This window comes from Anolis carolinensis, unplaced genomic scaffold, assembly GCF_035594765.1.
Source record: "Anolis carolinensis isolate JA03-04 unplaced genomic scaffold, rAnoCar3.1.pri scaffold_13, whole genome shotgun sequence".
Classification (NCBI taxonomy): domain Eukaryota; kingdom Metazoa; phylum Chordata; class Lepidosauria; order Squamata; family Dactyloidae; genus Anolis; species Anolis carolinensis.
The window spans coordinates 7,516,368-7,532,187 of NW_026943824.1; the positions used below are offsets into that span (position 1 = coordinate 7,516,368).

Sequence of the window (15,820 nt, forward strand, 5' to 3'; positions counted from 1 at the left end):
GTTTACATATTGAAGAAGATGAGAAGAATGATTTGATCAGAGTTGGACAGTCTTCTCTTAAATTAGAACTTGATGTAAATATTCAAAAACATTTAACCTACGGGTGCCTCAATTCATGTAATTTTATTGGTATCTATTTTTATTTCTGAAATTTACCTCCCTCGGCTTATACTGGAGTCAATGTATTCCCAGGTTTTTTTGTGGTAAAATTAAGTGCCTCGGCTTATATTCGGGTCGGTTTATACTCGAGTATATACGGTACTATAATAACAACAGTGTATCAAAAGCATAGTACAATATATTATATAATACTAATAGTATAATATACTGGGAGTGTACTATATATATTGTGGCCTAAAAATATAGGACAATATAGTAACATATAATAATATAGTAATTGTATATTATATTAGTACAGTATCTAATACAAATAGTATAATATACTGGGTGTAGACTATATATATTGTGGCCTAATAATATAGGACAATATAGTAATACATAATAATATAGTAATTGTATATTATATTAGTACAATATCTAATACTAATAGTATAATATACTGGGGGTAGACTATATACGGTATATTGTGGTCTAATAATATAGGACAATATAGTAAGATATAATAATATAGTAATTATATATTATATTAGTACAATATACAATACTAGTAGTATAATATACTGCGTGTAGACTATATATATTGTGGCCTAATAATATAGGACAATATAGTAATACATAGTAATATAGTAATTGTATATTATATTAGTACAATATTTAATACTAATAGTATAATATACAGGCGGTAGACTATATATATTGTGACCTAATAATATAGGACAATATAGTAACATATAATAATATAGTAATTGTATATTATATTAGTACAATATACAATACTAATAGTATAATATACTGGGAGTGTACTATATGTATATTATGGCATAATAATATAGTACAATATAGTAATATATAATACTAATATTGTGCTATGATAGTAATGTAATATATTATATATAAATATAATAATATTATACTAATAATAATTCTATAATAATATTGTAATATAATACTACTACTAATAAAACTTTGTATTAACAGCAATATATTAAATATAATACTTCTGATAATATATATCATACTGTTTAATTGTTGCGTATTAGTATATTGTATTTGAAATAAGATATAATAATAATACTATAATATACAGTATAATATAGTACTACTACTAATAAAACTTTATATTAATAGCAATATATGAAATATACTTGTGATAATATATCATACTGTTTTGTTGTGTATTAGTATATTGTATTTGAAATACAATATAATAATAATACAATATATATTATACTACTACTAATAAAACTTTATATGAATAGCAATATATTAAATATAATACTTCTGATAGTATATATCATACAGTTTTGTTGTGTATTAGTATATTGTATTTGAAATACAATATAATAATAATACAATATATATTATACTACTACTAATAAAACTTTATATGAATAGCAATATATTAAATATAATACTTCTGATAGTACATATCATAGTTTTGTTGTGTATTAGTATATTGTATTTGAAATACAATATAATAATACAATATATAATATACTACTACTAATAAAAGTTTATATGAATAGCAATATATTAAATATAATACTTCTGATAGTATATATCATACAGTTTTGTTGTGTATTAGTATATTGTATTTGAAATACAATATAATAATACAATATATATTATAATATACTACTACTAATAAAACTTTATATGAATAGCAATATATTAAATATAATACTTCTGATAGTATATATCATACAGTTTTGTTGTGTATTAGTATATTGTATTTGAAATACAATATAATAATACAATATATATTATAATATACTACTACTAATAAAACTTTATATTAGCAATATATTAAATATAATACTTCTGATAATATATATCATACTGTTTTGTTGTGTATTAGTATATTGTATTTGAAATACAATATAATAATAATAATACAATAATATATATTATAATATACTACTTCTACTAATAAAACTTTGTATTAATAGCAATATATTAAATATAATACTACTGATAATATACCATAATATATCATACTGTTTCACTGTGTATTAGTATATTGTATTTGAAAAACAATATATTATATATTAATATTACATTATATTATATACAATATTTGAAATACAATATAATCCAAATAATACAATAATATTTATATTTATATTAATACTCTTATATTAAATGTAATTTTTTTGTCGTGTCAGGAGCAACCTGAGTCGGTTCTGGAGTGAGAGAATTGGCCGTCTGCAAGGACGTTGCCCAGGGGACATTGCCCGGATGTTTCGATGTTTTTACCATCCTTGTGGGAGGCTTGGAGCTGGAGCTGACAGAGGGAGCTCATCCGCGCTTTCCCCGGGTGGGATTCGAACCTGGCCGCCTTCAGGTCGGCAACCCAACCTTCAAGTCACGAGGGTTTAATCCCCTATTAAATGTAATTATTCAAATGTAATCAAATTTGAATCCAAAAGGGGCGGAACACACTCCAGCCATGACTTCTTTCCAAAGGGGCGGTGGGCGTGGTTTTATTAAACCCCGCCCCTTCAAAGCTGAGCGGCGGGCGCGGCTAGGAGAGGCCCTTCCCCCAGGAATGACCACGCCTCTTTTTTCCCCTTCCTCCAATCCCGAGCGGTGGGCGTGGTTTGTGAAAGCCCTGCCCCTTATTCCTCCGCGTCATCTGTTGCTAGGCGGTCGGCAGAGCCTCAGCAGCCATGGTGGGAGACCCTCTCCTCAGGGCCCTGGTAAGGAAAGAAGGAAAAAAGGAAGGAAAGAAGGAAGGAAAGAAGGAAGGAAAGAAGGAAGGGTGGGGGTCTCTCCTTGTTTCCTTTCTTTTGAAGGGGAGGGGTCGCACAGAGAGGGGAGGGGCAGGCAGGCCTTTGTCTCTCTCCCAATTGAGGGGGGGGGAGGGATTGTCTTAGGCCTCTATTTTAGATTTTGTAGCATGATCATAGCCTCATATATGTATTTTTTTTGGATTTTAGATTGTGATGGATTATTATATGCATGCATATTTATTTTATTTTTATTTGGGGAGGGGAGCCTTTGGGGAGGAGGACCTTTGAAGTTCTCTGCCTTTCATTTTGTATTTATTTTATTATAATATTATTTATTCTATATATGTGTGTGTGTGTTTGAGGGGAAGCTCTGCAGCCCTCTGCCCAACTGTTCCCTTTTTAATTTTATTTTTATTTCAATATATATATATATATATATATATATATATATATATATATATGGAAGCTCTGCAGCCCTCTGCCCAACTGTTCCCTTTTTAATTTTATTTTTATTTCAATATATATATATATATATATATATATATATATATATATATGGAAGCTCTGCAGCCCTCTGCCCAACTGTTCCCTTTTTAATTTTATTTTTATTTCAATATATATATATATATATATATATATATATATATATATATATGGAAGCTCTGCAGCCCTCTGCCCAACTGTTCCCTTTTTAATTTTATTTTTATTTCAATATATATATATATATATATATATATGGGGGGAAGCTCTGCAGCCCTCTGCCCAACTGTTCCCTTTTTAATTTTATTTTAATTTAATTTAATTATAATATATATATATCTGAGGGGGAAGCTCTGCAGCCCTCTGCCCAACTGTTCCTTTTTTATTTTATTTTTATTTTATTTTATTAATCTATATATATAAAAGAGTGATGGCATCACGGCGACCCACAAACCAACAAAACTACAGGCCCCTCAACCTCGAAATTTGACAACACAACCCATCATCCATGCCTCTAGGTGGATACAACAAAAAGAAAAGAAAAATAAAGTCCTAATTAGAGGGAGAGGAATAATTGCTTTTATCCAATTGCTGCCAGTTAGAAGGCTAAGCTTCTCCAATTTGGTCTCCCAGCAACCCAATAAAAAATAATAAAAAACACTAAAAATAATTAAAAACACTAAAAGATTAATACAATAAAATACTATTTTCTATAACAGAAAATAACTAAAAATAATACAAGAAAATAATATAATATAATAAATAAAAAACTTACAATAAAATTAATTAAAAAATACAAATAACGTCAAATAAAAATTACACAACAATTTTTAACCAATACCACCACCACTTTGCCACAGCAACGCGTGGCCGGGCACAGCTAGTATATATATATCTCTCTCTGGGGGAAGCTCTGCAGCCCTCTGTCCAACTGTTCATTTTATTCTGTATATTATATAATTACTGGTCTATAATATGGCATAATAATATTATAAAATTTATAAAATAAATACAGTAGAGTCTCGCTTATCCAAGCCTCGCTTATCCAAGTTTCTGGATTATCCAAGCCATGGGGTTGTTGTATGTTTTCCAGGCTGTATGGCCATGTTCCAGAAGCATTCTCTCCTGACATTTCGCCCACATCTATGGCAGGCATCCTCAGAGGTTGTGAGGATGCCTGCCATAGATGTGGGCGAAACGTCAGGAGAGAATGCTTCTGGAACATGACTTATCAGCCTGGAAAACATACAACAACCCTGTGATCCTGGCCATGAAAGCCTTCGACAACACATTATCCAAGTCATTTTTGTAGTCAATGTTTGCAACATAACATTACTGCGTATTGAACTGCTTTTTCTGTCAAATTCGTTGTAAAATCATAACCTAATTTGATGTTTAATAGGCTTTTCCTTAATCTCTCCTTATTATCCAACATAGTTGCTTATCCAAGCTTCTGCCGGCCCGTTTAGCTTGGATAAGTGAGACTCTACTGTATATATATTTGGGGGGAAGCTCTGCAGCCCTCTGCCCAACTGTTCTTTTTATTCTGTATATTATATAATTGCTGGTATATAATATGACATAATATTATAAAATTTATGAAATAAATATATTTCATTTATATAAAATAAATCTATATTAAAATAAATATAAAGGGCCAGTCTTTACGGTGAAGGGGCCTTTGCAGTTCTCTCCCCAGCTGTTCCATTTATTTTATACAGCAGAGTCTCGCTTATCCAACCTTCACTCATCCAACGTTCTGTATTATCCCACGCAGTTTGGCTTTTAGTAGTCAATGTTTTTGTAGTCAATTGCAATGTTTTGGTGCTAACTTCGTAAATACAGTAATAACTAGTTAACATTACTGTCTATCGAACTGCGTTTTCTGTCAATTTGTTGTAAAACATGATGTTTTGGTGCTTAATTTGTAAAATCATAACACAATTTGGCATTTAATAAGCTTTTCCTTAATCCCTCCTTATTATCCAACATTTTCATGTATCCAACATTCTGCTGGCCCGTTTATGTTGGATAAGCAGACTCTTTTTGCAGCTTTTACAAATCCGTTATAATTATATTTATATCCTGTTTTTATCTGTCATGTTAGACAGAAGATGGCATAGCTATTATTTTTGTGGTTGTGGATCTCACTTTTTTGTGTTGAGACATAAAGGGCTAGTAAAAGGACGTTGGCTGTTGTTGTTGTTGTTGTGTATCTTGCTTTTCTCTTTCAAGTGAGACACAATTGTTATATTTATATCCCACTTTCCTCTCTTAAAACGGCTTGCAAAATAAGAGATGTTGCATTTGGTTGCAAATGGGATTATGCAAATGAAATTATTTGATAATAATTAATGCAATTATATTTAAATGAGCAAATGGGTAGGGAGCAAACTTTTTTAAATTTTTATTTTTTAAAATACTGCATCGAAGTATTTGAGGCTGAAATTCCCCAGAATAATGCAGCATTTCAGTCGAGTGTTCACAAATGACAACTCCAACTTACTTTCAGATATTACAGTAGAGTCTCACTTATCCAAGCCTCGCTTATCCAAGCCTCTGGGTTATCCAATGCTTTTTTGTAGTCAATGTTTTCAATATATTGTGATATTTTGGTGCTAAATTCGTAAATACAGTAATTGCACCATAACATGACTGCGTATTGAACTACTTTTTCTGTCAAATTTGCTGTATAACATGATGTTTTGGTGCTTAATTTGTAAAATCATAACCTAATTTGATGTTTAATAGGCTTTTTCCTTAATCTCTCCTTATTATCCAAGATATTCACTTATCCAAGGTTCCGCCGGCCCATTTAGCTTGGATAAGTGAGACTCTACTGTAATTTTAAAGGGGCTGCTTGAGGTTTAATGCTGTTCGGCTAAATAATGAATGTTACAGGCTTTTTTCTGCAAAAAAATGAATATATTTAAGAGGAATATTGAATTATTCTCTCCCAGCAGGGACTGGGTTAACGGCAGTGAGTCACTTCTCAGGGATGAGGATGAGCCAAAGGAAAAGGGAACTTGGCAATGTATAGAGATTTCCGGTCATAAAACAAAACATAAAGCTTTAAAAGAGGGTCAGGAATGGATTGCAACTCCCATCATCCATCTCCTGGATCCTGGGAAAGAAGGTTGGTTGGTTTGCATAGAAAATGGAATTTTAGTATCAGGGCGGCATTGGAGGCGCTTAGATAAATGCCCGTCTGCCGGGAGTCCTTGAGTAGTGTCTTTCGATATCGCAAAACAGGATTAGACTAGATGACCCTTGGGGATCCCCTTCCAGCACTGGTATTTATGGATCGCGTTGAATTTGGGGCCATTTTAGGTAGGAAGGCAGCTATCTCTCCCATCAAATGAGGAAGACATATCTTCAAAACAGGTTCCAGAAGTGTAAGAATGATCCTAATCCCCCTCCCTGTTCTGTGCCTTGCTTTTAATTGCTCAATGAGACAAGTCCAGGCTTGGATCCGTTTTTATGCAAGACAGGCTATTGACTGATTTGCGGGAAAATTACTTGTTTAGGTCCAAAAGCTCTACCAACCCCTCTCCAAGGAATTTGAGGGATTATTATTATTATTATTATTGTTATTATTACAGTAGAGTCTCACTTATCCAAGCTAAACGGGCCAGCAGAAGCTTGGATAAGCAAATATCTTGGATAATAAGGAGGGATTAAGGAAAAGCCTATTGAACATCAAATTAGGTTATGATTTTACAAATTAAGCACCAAAACATCATGTTATACAACAAAATTGATAGAAAAAGTAGTTCAATACGCAGTAATGTTATGTTGTAATTACTGTATTTACAAATTTAGCACCAAAATATCACGATATATTGAAAACATTGACTACAAAAATAGCTTGGATTATCCAGAAGCTTGGATAAGCGAGGCTTGGATAAGTGAGACTCTACTGTATTATTATTTATTCCAAGATACCCAGTAAAATGGGAGACAAAAGGCCTACTTCTCGTCTGCATCTGCAACTCAAAATCTTAATTTTAGTCGAGATAAAAATCAGGGAGTTTTCTTTGCCGACGGCTGCGTAGGATTTGCAAGGAAAATGTTGTTGTGGCACGAAATTCAGAATAAATTACATGGAATGCAAAGTCCATCTCAAATCCTTAATCTTTTGTTTGCTGGTTACTGTTATTAGGTGGGGAGAATCAGCTTTAATAGGTGTATTATGGGTAGTGTGAGAGGTGTATAGGAAATTAATTGTGGATACCTAAACCTCTGAGGATGCCTGCCATAGGTGTGGGTGAAACGTCAGAAGAGAATGCTTCTGGAACATGGCCATACAACCCGGAAGACTCAAAGCAACCCAGTGATTCCAGCCATAAAAGCCTTCGACAATACATTGTATTAGTGATACTTACTTACTGTACTATATACTCAAGTATAAGCCTAGTTTTTCAGCCTCTTTTTAAGACTGAAAAAGCCCCCCTTGGCTTATACTCGGGTGAGGGTCCTGGTTGGCTTATATTTGGGTCAGCTTATACTCGAGAATATATGGGACATTTATTATCTTTATTATTATTGGTATTATTACATTTATTATTTTTCTCTATTATTGTTGCTACTATTACATTTATTTTACTCTATTTTTATTATTATTATTAATACATTTATTATTTCACTCTGATCTTATTATATTTATTATTTTACTCTATTTATTACTACATGTATTATTTTCCTGTAATAATAATAATAATTATTATTATTATTACATGTATTATTTTACTCTATTATTATGAAAAGGATACATAAGCACATTTACATTGAAGAAGACGAGAATAATGATTTAATCAGAGTTGGACAGTTTTATCTTAAATTAGAGTTTCATGTAAATATTCAAAAACATTTAACCTACCGATGCCTCAATTAATGTAATTTTATTGGTATTTATTTTTATTTCTGAAATTTACTACTCTCAGCTTATACTCGAGTCAATGTTTTCCCAGTTTCCTTGTAGTAAAATTAGGTGCCTCGGCTTATATTTGGGTTGGCTTATACTCAAGTAGGTAAAGGTAAAGGTTTTCCCAGTCATGTCTGACTCTGGGGGTTGGTGCTCATCTCCATTTCTAAGCCGAAGAGCCAGCGTTGTCCATAGACACCTCCAAGGTCATGTGGCCATAGGCATGACTGCATGGAGCGCTGTTACCTTCCTGCCAGAGCTGTACCTATTGATCTACTCACATTGGCATGTTTTCGAACTGCTAGGTTGGCAGGAGCTGGAGCTAACAGTGGGCGCTCACGTCGCTCCCGGGATTTGAACCTGGGACCTTTTGGTCTGCAAGTTCAGCAGCTCAGTGTTTTAACACACTTCGCCATTATAAATATTCAAAAACATTTAACCTACCGATGCCTCAATTAATGTAATTTTATTGGTATAGTATTTATTTATTTACAACATTTATACCCCGCCCTTCTCACCCGAGGGGACTCAGGGTGGCTTGGATAAGTGAGACTAGTAGAGTCTCACTTATCCAAGCCTCGCTTATCCAAGCCTCTGGATTATCCAAGCCATTTTTGTATTCAATGTTTTCAATATATCATGATATTTTGATGCTAAATTCGTAAATACAGTAATTACAACATAACATTACTGTGTATTGAACTACTTTTTATGTCAAATTTGTTGTATAAGATGATGTTTTGATGTTTGATTTGTAAAATCATAACCTAATTTGATGTTTAATAGGCTTTTCCTTAATCCCTTTTTATTATCCAAGATATTCGCTTATCCAAGCTTCTGCTGACCCGTTTAGCTTGGATAAGTGAGACTACTGTATCTATTTTTATTTCTGAAATTTACCACTCTCAGCTTATACTCGAGTCAATGTTTTCCCAGTTTTCTTGTGGTAAAATTAGGTGCCTCGGCTTATATTCGGGTCGGTTTATACTCGAGCATATACGGTATATTGCTGAATATGTATATATGTAGATAGAGATATAAAAGAGAAATAGATCGATGGATAGAAGGAAAGAATGGTGGATAGATGGAAGGATAGACACAGACATGTTTGCATATGTCTGTATAGATCAGGGGTCCCCAAACTAAGGCCCGGGGGCCAGATACGGCCCTCCAAGGCCATTTACCTGGCCCCCGCCCTCAGTTTTAGACATAGGCTCTCCCAAAGTCTGAAATAACTTGAAAGCACAACAACAACAATCCGACTTGATTATCTCATTGGCCATAAGCAGGCCCACACTTCCCACTGAAATCCTGATAAGTTTACAGTATGTTGGTTAAAATTATGTAATAATAATAATATTACGGTATAATGGTATAGTACAATATAGTAATCTATAATGCTAATATTGTGCTATGCTAATAATTTATTTATTTTATTTATTTATTTCCAACATTTATATCCCGCCCTTCTCACCCGAAGGGACTCAGGGCGGCGTACAAAATTGGCAACAATTCGATGCCTATACATAATTAAAACAGCTATAAAAATCCAATAAAACAATTAAAACAATATAAAAAATATAAAAACATATGATTAAAATCCATTCCTCCAAAATCCTCGTGCTGTAGCCGTAAATCAGTCCGGGTCGTCATTATCGTTTAATCTTCAAAAGCCTGGGCACATAGCCATGTTTTCAGGGCTTTTCTAAAACTCAAAAGGGTTGGGGCTTGCCGTATTGCTCTGGGTAGGGTGTTCCACAGCCGGGGAGCCACCACCGAGAAGGCCCTGTCCCTCGTCCCCACCAGCCGTGCCTGTGAGGCAGGCGGGACCGAGAGCAGGGCCTCTCCAGATGACCTTAGGGATCTTCCTGGCTCATAGGAGGAGATACGTTCGGACAAGTAGATTGGGCCAGAACCGTTTAGGGCTTTATAGGTCAAAACCAGCACTTTGAATTGGGCTCGGTAGCATATCGGCAGCCAGTGGAGCTGGCTAAGTAGGGAGGTGGTACGCTCCCTATAAGTCGCCCCAGTTATTAATCTGGCTGCCGCCCGTTGTACTAATTGGAGCTTCCGGGCCATCTTCAAAGGCAACCCCACGTAGAGAGCGTTGCAGTAGTCCAAACGGGAGGTAACCAGAGCGTGGACCACCATGGCCAAGTCAGACCTCCCAAGGAACGGGCGCAGCTGGCGCACAAGTCTTAGTTGTGCAAAGGCTCCACTGGCCACCGCCGAGACCTGGGGCTCCAGGCTCAGCGATGAGTCCAGGAGAACCCCCAGACTGCGAACCTGTGTCTTCAGGGGGAGTGCGACCCCGTCCAACACAGGCTGTAACCCTATTCCCTGTTCAGCCTTGCGACTGACCAGGAGGACCTCTGTCTTGTCTGGATTCAGTTTCAATTTGTTCGCCCTCATCCAGTCCGACACAGAGGCCAGACACCGGTTCAGGACCTGAACAGCCTCCTTAGTGACAGGTGGGAAGGAGTGACAGAGCTGGACATCATCTGCGTACAGATGACACCGAACCCCGAAACTCCTGATGATCTCTCCCAGCGGCTTCATGTATATGTTGAACAACATGGGGGACAGTACTGAACCCTGCGGGACCCCACAAGTCAATGGTTGTGGGGCCGAGCAGGTGTCCCCCAAGGACACCATCTGGGAACGCCCCTCCAGGAAGGACCGGAGCCACTGCAAAACAGTACCTCCGAGACCCATCCCGGCAAGGCGCCCCAGAAGGATACCGTGATCGACGGTATCGAAGGCCGCTGAGAGGTCCAGCAGAACCAGCAGGGACACACTCCCCCTGTCCAGTTCCCGGCGTAGATCATCGACTAAGGCGACCAAGGCTGTCTCGGTACCATGCCCCGGCCTGAAACCAGACTGCGCCGGATCTAGAAAATCAGTGTCAACCAAGAATGCCTGGAGTTGTGCGGCCACCACACGTTCCACGACCTTGCCCAAAAAGGGGAGATTGGAAATAGGCCGATAGCTATCCAATTGAGTGGGGTCCAGTGATGGCTTCTTCAACAGCGGTTTGATCACAGCCAATTTAAGGCTCGCTGGAAATATGCCTTCCCGAAGGGAGGCATTCACCACCACCTTCACCCACTCGGCCAATCCCCCTCTGGCTTCTCTCACTAGCCAGGATGCATGTGGTAGCCCTCACCTCTCCAAGCACCTTGTCCACGTCCTCAGGCTGAACCAATTGAAACGAATCCATCAAAATAGGACAAGCAGGTGCTCTTGCTACATCCTCGGAGACTGCCGTTAATATGGTGTCAAAGCCAGAACGGATCAAAGCGACTTTGTCCGCAAAGAACCGAGCAAATGCTTCACAGCGGGCTGCCGAGTTGTCAGGGATCCCGTCTTGAGGGACGGGATATAACAAACCTCTGACAACTCGGGACAGCTCCGCCGGACGGTTCTTTGCAGACGCAATATTAGCTGCAAAGAAAATGTTCTTTGCAGCATCTATTGCCGCGGCATATGCCCTAAGATAGGAACACAGCCGTGTTCGGTTTGGCTCGCTTGGCTCCAAACGCCACACACCCTCTAGTCCCCTCTTCTTTAGCTTCATCGCTGCCAACTCCTCGGTGAACCAAGGAGATGGTTTAGCTCGGGTACTTGAGAGGGGACGTTCCGGAGCGATCGTGTCTATTGCCCTAGTCACCTCCTTGTTCCAGAGGGCGACCAGAGCATCGACAGGGTCACCAGCCAAGGTGGCGGGAAATTCCCCAAGAGCCGTCAGGAATCCATCCGGATCCATAAGCCTCCTGGGGCGGACCATTTTGGGTCCTCCACCCCTGCGGAGGTTGGGGGGCGCAGTGATTCTAAACCTGATCAGGTGATGGTCGGTCCATGGCAAAGGAGCGATGGTGAGCACCTCCACACCGCCACCTTCCTCCCATCCCTGGCAGAAAACCAAGTCAACCATGTCAAGTGTGTGCCCTGCTCTGTGGGTAGGGCCAGATACTAATTGGGACAGCCCCATGGTTGCCATGGCGGCCATGAAGTCCTGAGCCGCACCGGAGGGAGTGGCCTCGGCATGGACATTGAAGTCCCCCAGCACAATGAGCCGTTGGGACTCCAAAGCCAGGCCCGAGACCACCCCAGCTAGCTCAGGCAGGGAGACTGTAGTGCAGTGGGGTGGTCGGTACACTAACAGAATCCCTAAACTGTCCCGGCTCCCTACCCTCAGATGAGCACACTCAAACAAGGTAGACTGCGGGATGGGGCACCTGGTCAGGGGGATGGACTCCTTATAGACCACTGCAACCCCTCCTCCCCTCCCTCCAGATCTTGGTTGGTGCTGCACGGTATATACTGGTGGACAAAGCTGGGTGAGGTTAACTCCCCCAGCCTCGTCCAACCAGGTCTCCGTTATGCACGCCAGGTCTGCCCGCTCATCCAGGATGAGGTCCTGGATGATTGCAGCTTTACCGTTGACAGACCTGGCGTTCAGCAGCACCACCTTCAGATCGGAGGGTCCGCCAACCTAATATACTAGCTGTGCCCGGCCACGCGTTGCTGTGGCGAAGTCTGGTGGTATGGGAAATAAACTATTGAGGAATTGGTGGTAGTTAAGGTAAAGGGTCAAGGTTTTCCTCTGACATTAAGTCCATTATAAATGGGTTATATAGTTGTGTGGAAGGGCCTTGAATCTACACTGCCATATAATCCAGTTAAAATCAGATAATCTGTTTTTTATAAGCAGTGTGGAAGAGGCCTAAGTGAGGCCTAACTCTGCCTGTCCCCTGGGCTGAGTGGGTTGCTAGGAGACCAAGTGGGCGGAGCTTAGCCTTTAACTGGCAGCAATTGGATAAAAACAATTATTGTTCTCCCTCTAATTAGGACTTTATTTTTCTTTTCTTTTTGTTGTATGAACGTAGAGGCATGGATGAGGGGTTGTGCTGCCAAGTTTAGTGTTTCTGAGATGTGTAGTTTTGTTGTTTTGTCCTAGGCCGAAATTTCATTACTCTTTTATATATATAGATTGTATGTACATACAACTTGTAAGCCGCTCTGAGTCCCCTTCGGGGTGAGAGAGGGTGGGGTATAAATGTAATAAATAAATAATTGTTGCTGGAGGGTTTTTTTGCACTACAAATAAGACATGTGGAGTGAGCATAGGAATTTGTTTTTTGTTTTTTCAAATAATAATTCGGCCCCTCAACAATCTGAGGGACCATGATTCGGCCCTCCACTTAAAAAGTTTGAGGACCCCTGGTATAGATATACTAGAGATGGAAGTATATGTCTATGTATGTATAGATGGTTCAGAACGAAAACACTGCATGGAATTGGTATTGATGCTTGGACTGTTTCTGTCCACTCCCTCATCCCTCCCAGGCATCCAGGGGCGGCTGAAGGGCCCCACGTCCATCCGTCTGTCCACCCATCCTTCGGAGGATCCCTCCACGTCCGCCATGGACCACAGCCCCACCACGGGGGTGGTGACGGTGATCGTGACGCTGATTGCGGTGGCAGCACTGGGGGCCCTGATCCTGGGCTGCTGGTGCTACTTGAGGCTGCAGCGGCTGAGCCAGTCGGAGGACGAGGAGAGCATCGTGGGCGAAGGAGAGGCCAAGGAGCCCTTCCTCATGGTCCAGTACTCCGCCCGCGGGCCCTGCACCGAGAGGAAGACCCGCCTCAGTGCCCCCGGCCCCAATGAGCAACATGCCTAAACCTGGGGACCCCTCTGAAAACCACTCGCCTCTGTCAGTCATTTATCGACAACTCAATGCCCTGCTGAAGTCACAGTCCCACTTTGTCCTGCTCTGGTAGGAATAATATCCCTGTCTCCAGTTCAAGATTTAGAAACAAGTCCAAGGGATCTAAGCTGAACATGAGCCAAGAGTGTGATGCGGCAGCGAATGAGGTCAATGTGATTCTAGGCTAGTGTCCCAAGGAATAATATCCCTGTCTCCAGTTCAAGATTTAGAAACAAGTCCAAGGGATCTAAGCTGAACATGAGCCAAGAGTGTGATGCGGCAGCGAATAAGGTCAATGTGACTCTAGGCTAGTGTCCCAAGGAATAATATCCCTGTCTCCAGTTCAAGATTTAGAAACAAGTCCAAGGGATCTAAGCTGAACATGAGCCAAGAGTGTGATGCGGCTGCGACAAAGGTCAATGTGATTCTAGGCTAGTGTCCCAAGTCGAAGGATGTCATGTTCCCACTCTCTTCTGCTTTGCTCAGGCGTCACCTGGAATAACGCTGTGTCCAGTTCTGGACAAGAAGATGGAAAGAGTCCCACGAAGGGCCACCAAAATGGTCAAAGGTCTGTAAGCCATGAGTCCCTCTGAAGAACATCTGAGGGATCTGGATCTGTTTTGCTTGGAGGAAAGAAGCCCGAGAGACAGGAGATAAGAGAGCCATGTTTCAATATCGGAAAGGAGGTCCCATCGAGGAAAAGCGGGACACAATGGAGCCGTGGGTTCCAACTGCAGGAGAAGAGATGCCACCTAAACATTAGGAAGAACTTTCTGATGGTAAAGAGCTGTTCAAATGGAATACAAAGTCCAGTGAAGTCTCCTTTTCTGTAGGTTTTGGAGCAGAGTCTGGACAGCCATCTGTCAGGAGGGATCAGATGGCATCTTTATGACTAGGATGGCTAGGATCCTATGACTTGCAGAGACTGGTCCTTCGGGGCCTTTCTCCCTTTCCTTGAGCCCCGTGCTTGCCGGCAGTGGACGATGGGAGCGTTTACTTGAATACCCCTCTGAGCCTCTTCGAACGGAGCTACTGATGCGGTGCCAATCCGCACAACTGTGAACTGTGTACATAATGAGTAGTGCGCTGTTTCATTTTGTTTACCTTTCTCTGGGGCTTTTGGAGACGCATGACCGCCAATGGGATTTCTCCAAAACCCTTAATGGACGGGGAGGGTCTCCTTAGGCACATCGCAGGAAATGGATTATTTCAAGCTATGCCTCCTCCTCGGCCTAATGCTGTTTCGAAACTTGGTAATATTGTTCTATATTTATGCAAGTGATGGGGGAGAAATAGGATAGAAATCGCTGTTTTGCACCAAGTTAGAAAGTAAAGGTCAATGATGGCTGTGTTGAACTTGAGCCGGATGGCCTTTCGGAAACCCACTTCCCCTCCAACGGCAGTCCTGTAATTAGACCCTACTATCTCCGCTTTCCTTTCACTGTATAGATTTCTCAACTGATTATGTTTTGTAGATAAAAAATGTAATTTTCCCCCCTCTCCTGATATTGATAGGGCTTCTGTACATAACTGGACCGAGGTGTGAAGCCACTGTTGAGGTTTCCATTGTCCTTTTTTGCTGGTTTGATCATTTTATTCTGTATCGATGCCACCAAATCTTTTGTAGTGAAAGAGGAGCCCTTGTCCTTTAATGTCTATAAATATTTGATAATGTCGGCCTTCTCTCAAAATTGGGTCACGTTTAGTTGCTTAAAAGTTGGAAGTCCAGCTTCATTTGGAGGATGAATTAGATGGATGGTCCTGATGCTAACTGTTAGCCTTCCAAAAGTTCTACTTAAATATTTTTTTTCGTGTCAGGAGCAACCGGAGTTGCTTCTGGAGTGAGAGAATTG

At 39.8% G+C, this 15,820-nt stretch overlaps 2 protein-coding genes across 6 annotated transcripts in view; one reads left to right on the plus strand and one right to left on the minus strand.

Moving 5' to 3' along the window:
* litaf (lipopolysaccharide induced TNF factor) overlaps positions 1 to 2,571 on the minus strand; it is a 14,689-nt gene extending 12,118 nt beyond the window's left edge. For 2 of the 5 annotated variants that reach the window (XM_062964603.1, XM_062964602.1), the window contains exon 1: positions 2,377 to 2,567. Coding sequence is in view for 1 of the 5 variants with exons in the window: in XM_062964599.1 (XP_062820669.1) it covers positions 2,377 to 2,422 (46 nt within the window). In the remaining 4 variants the exon portion in view is untranslated. Of the gene's footprint in view, positions 331 to 2,292 lie in introns of those variants that run through there. The other 3 variants (XM_062964599.1, XM_062964601.1, XM_062964600.1) reach the window with 3 other exon arrangements.
* Positions 2,570 to 14,004, plus strand: snn (stannin). Its single transcript, XM_016998116.2, has 2 exons — positions 2,570 to 2,819; positions 13,606 to 14,004. The coding sequence occupies exons 1-2, from the start codon at positions 2,570 to 2,572 to the stop codon at positions 13,938 to 13,940; spliced, it is 585 nt and encodes a 194-aa protein (XP_016853605.2). The 3' UTR covers positions 13,941 to 14,004.
* The last annotated feature ends 1,816 nt before the right edge of the window (positions 14,005 to 15,820 follow it).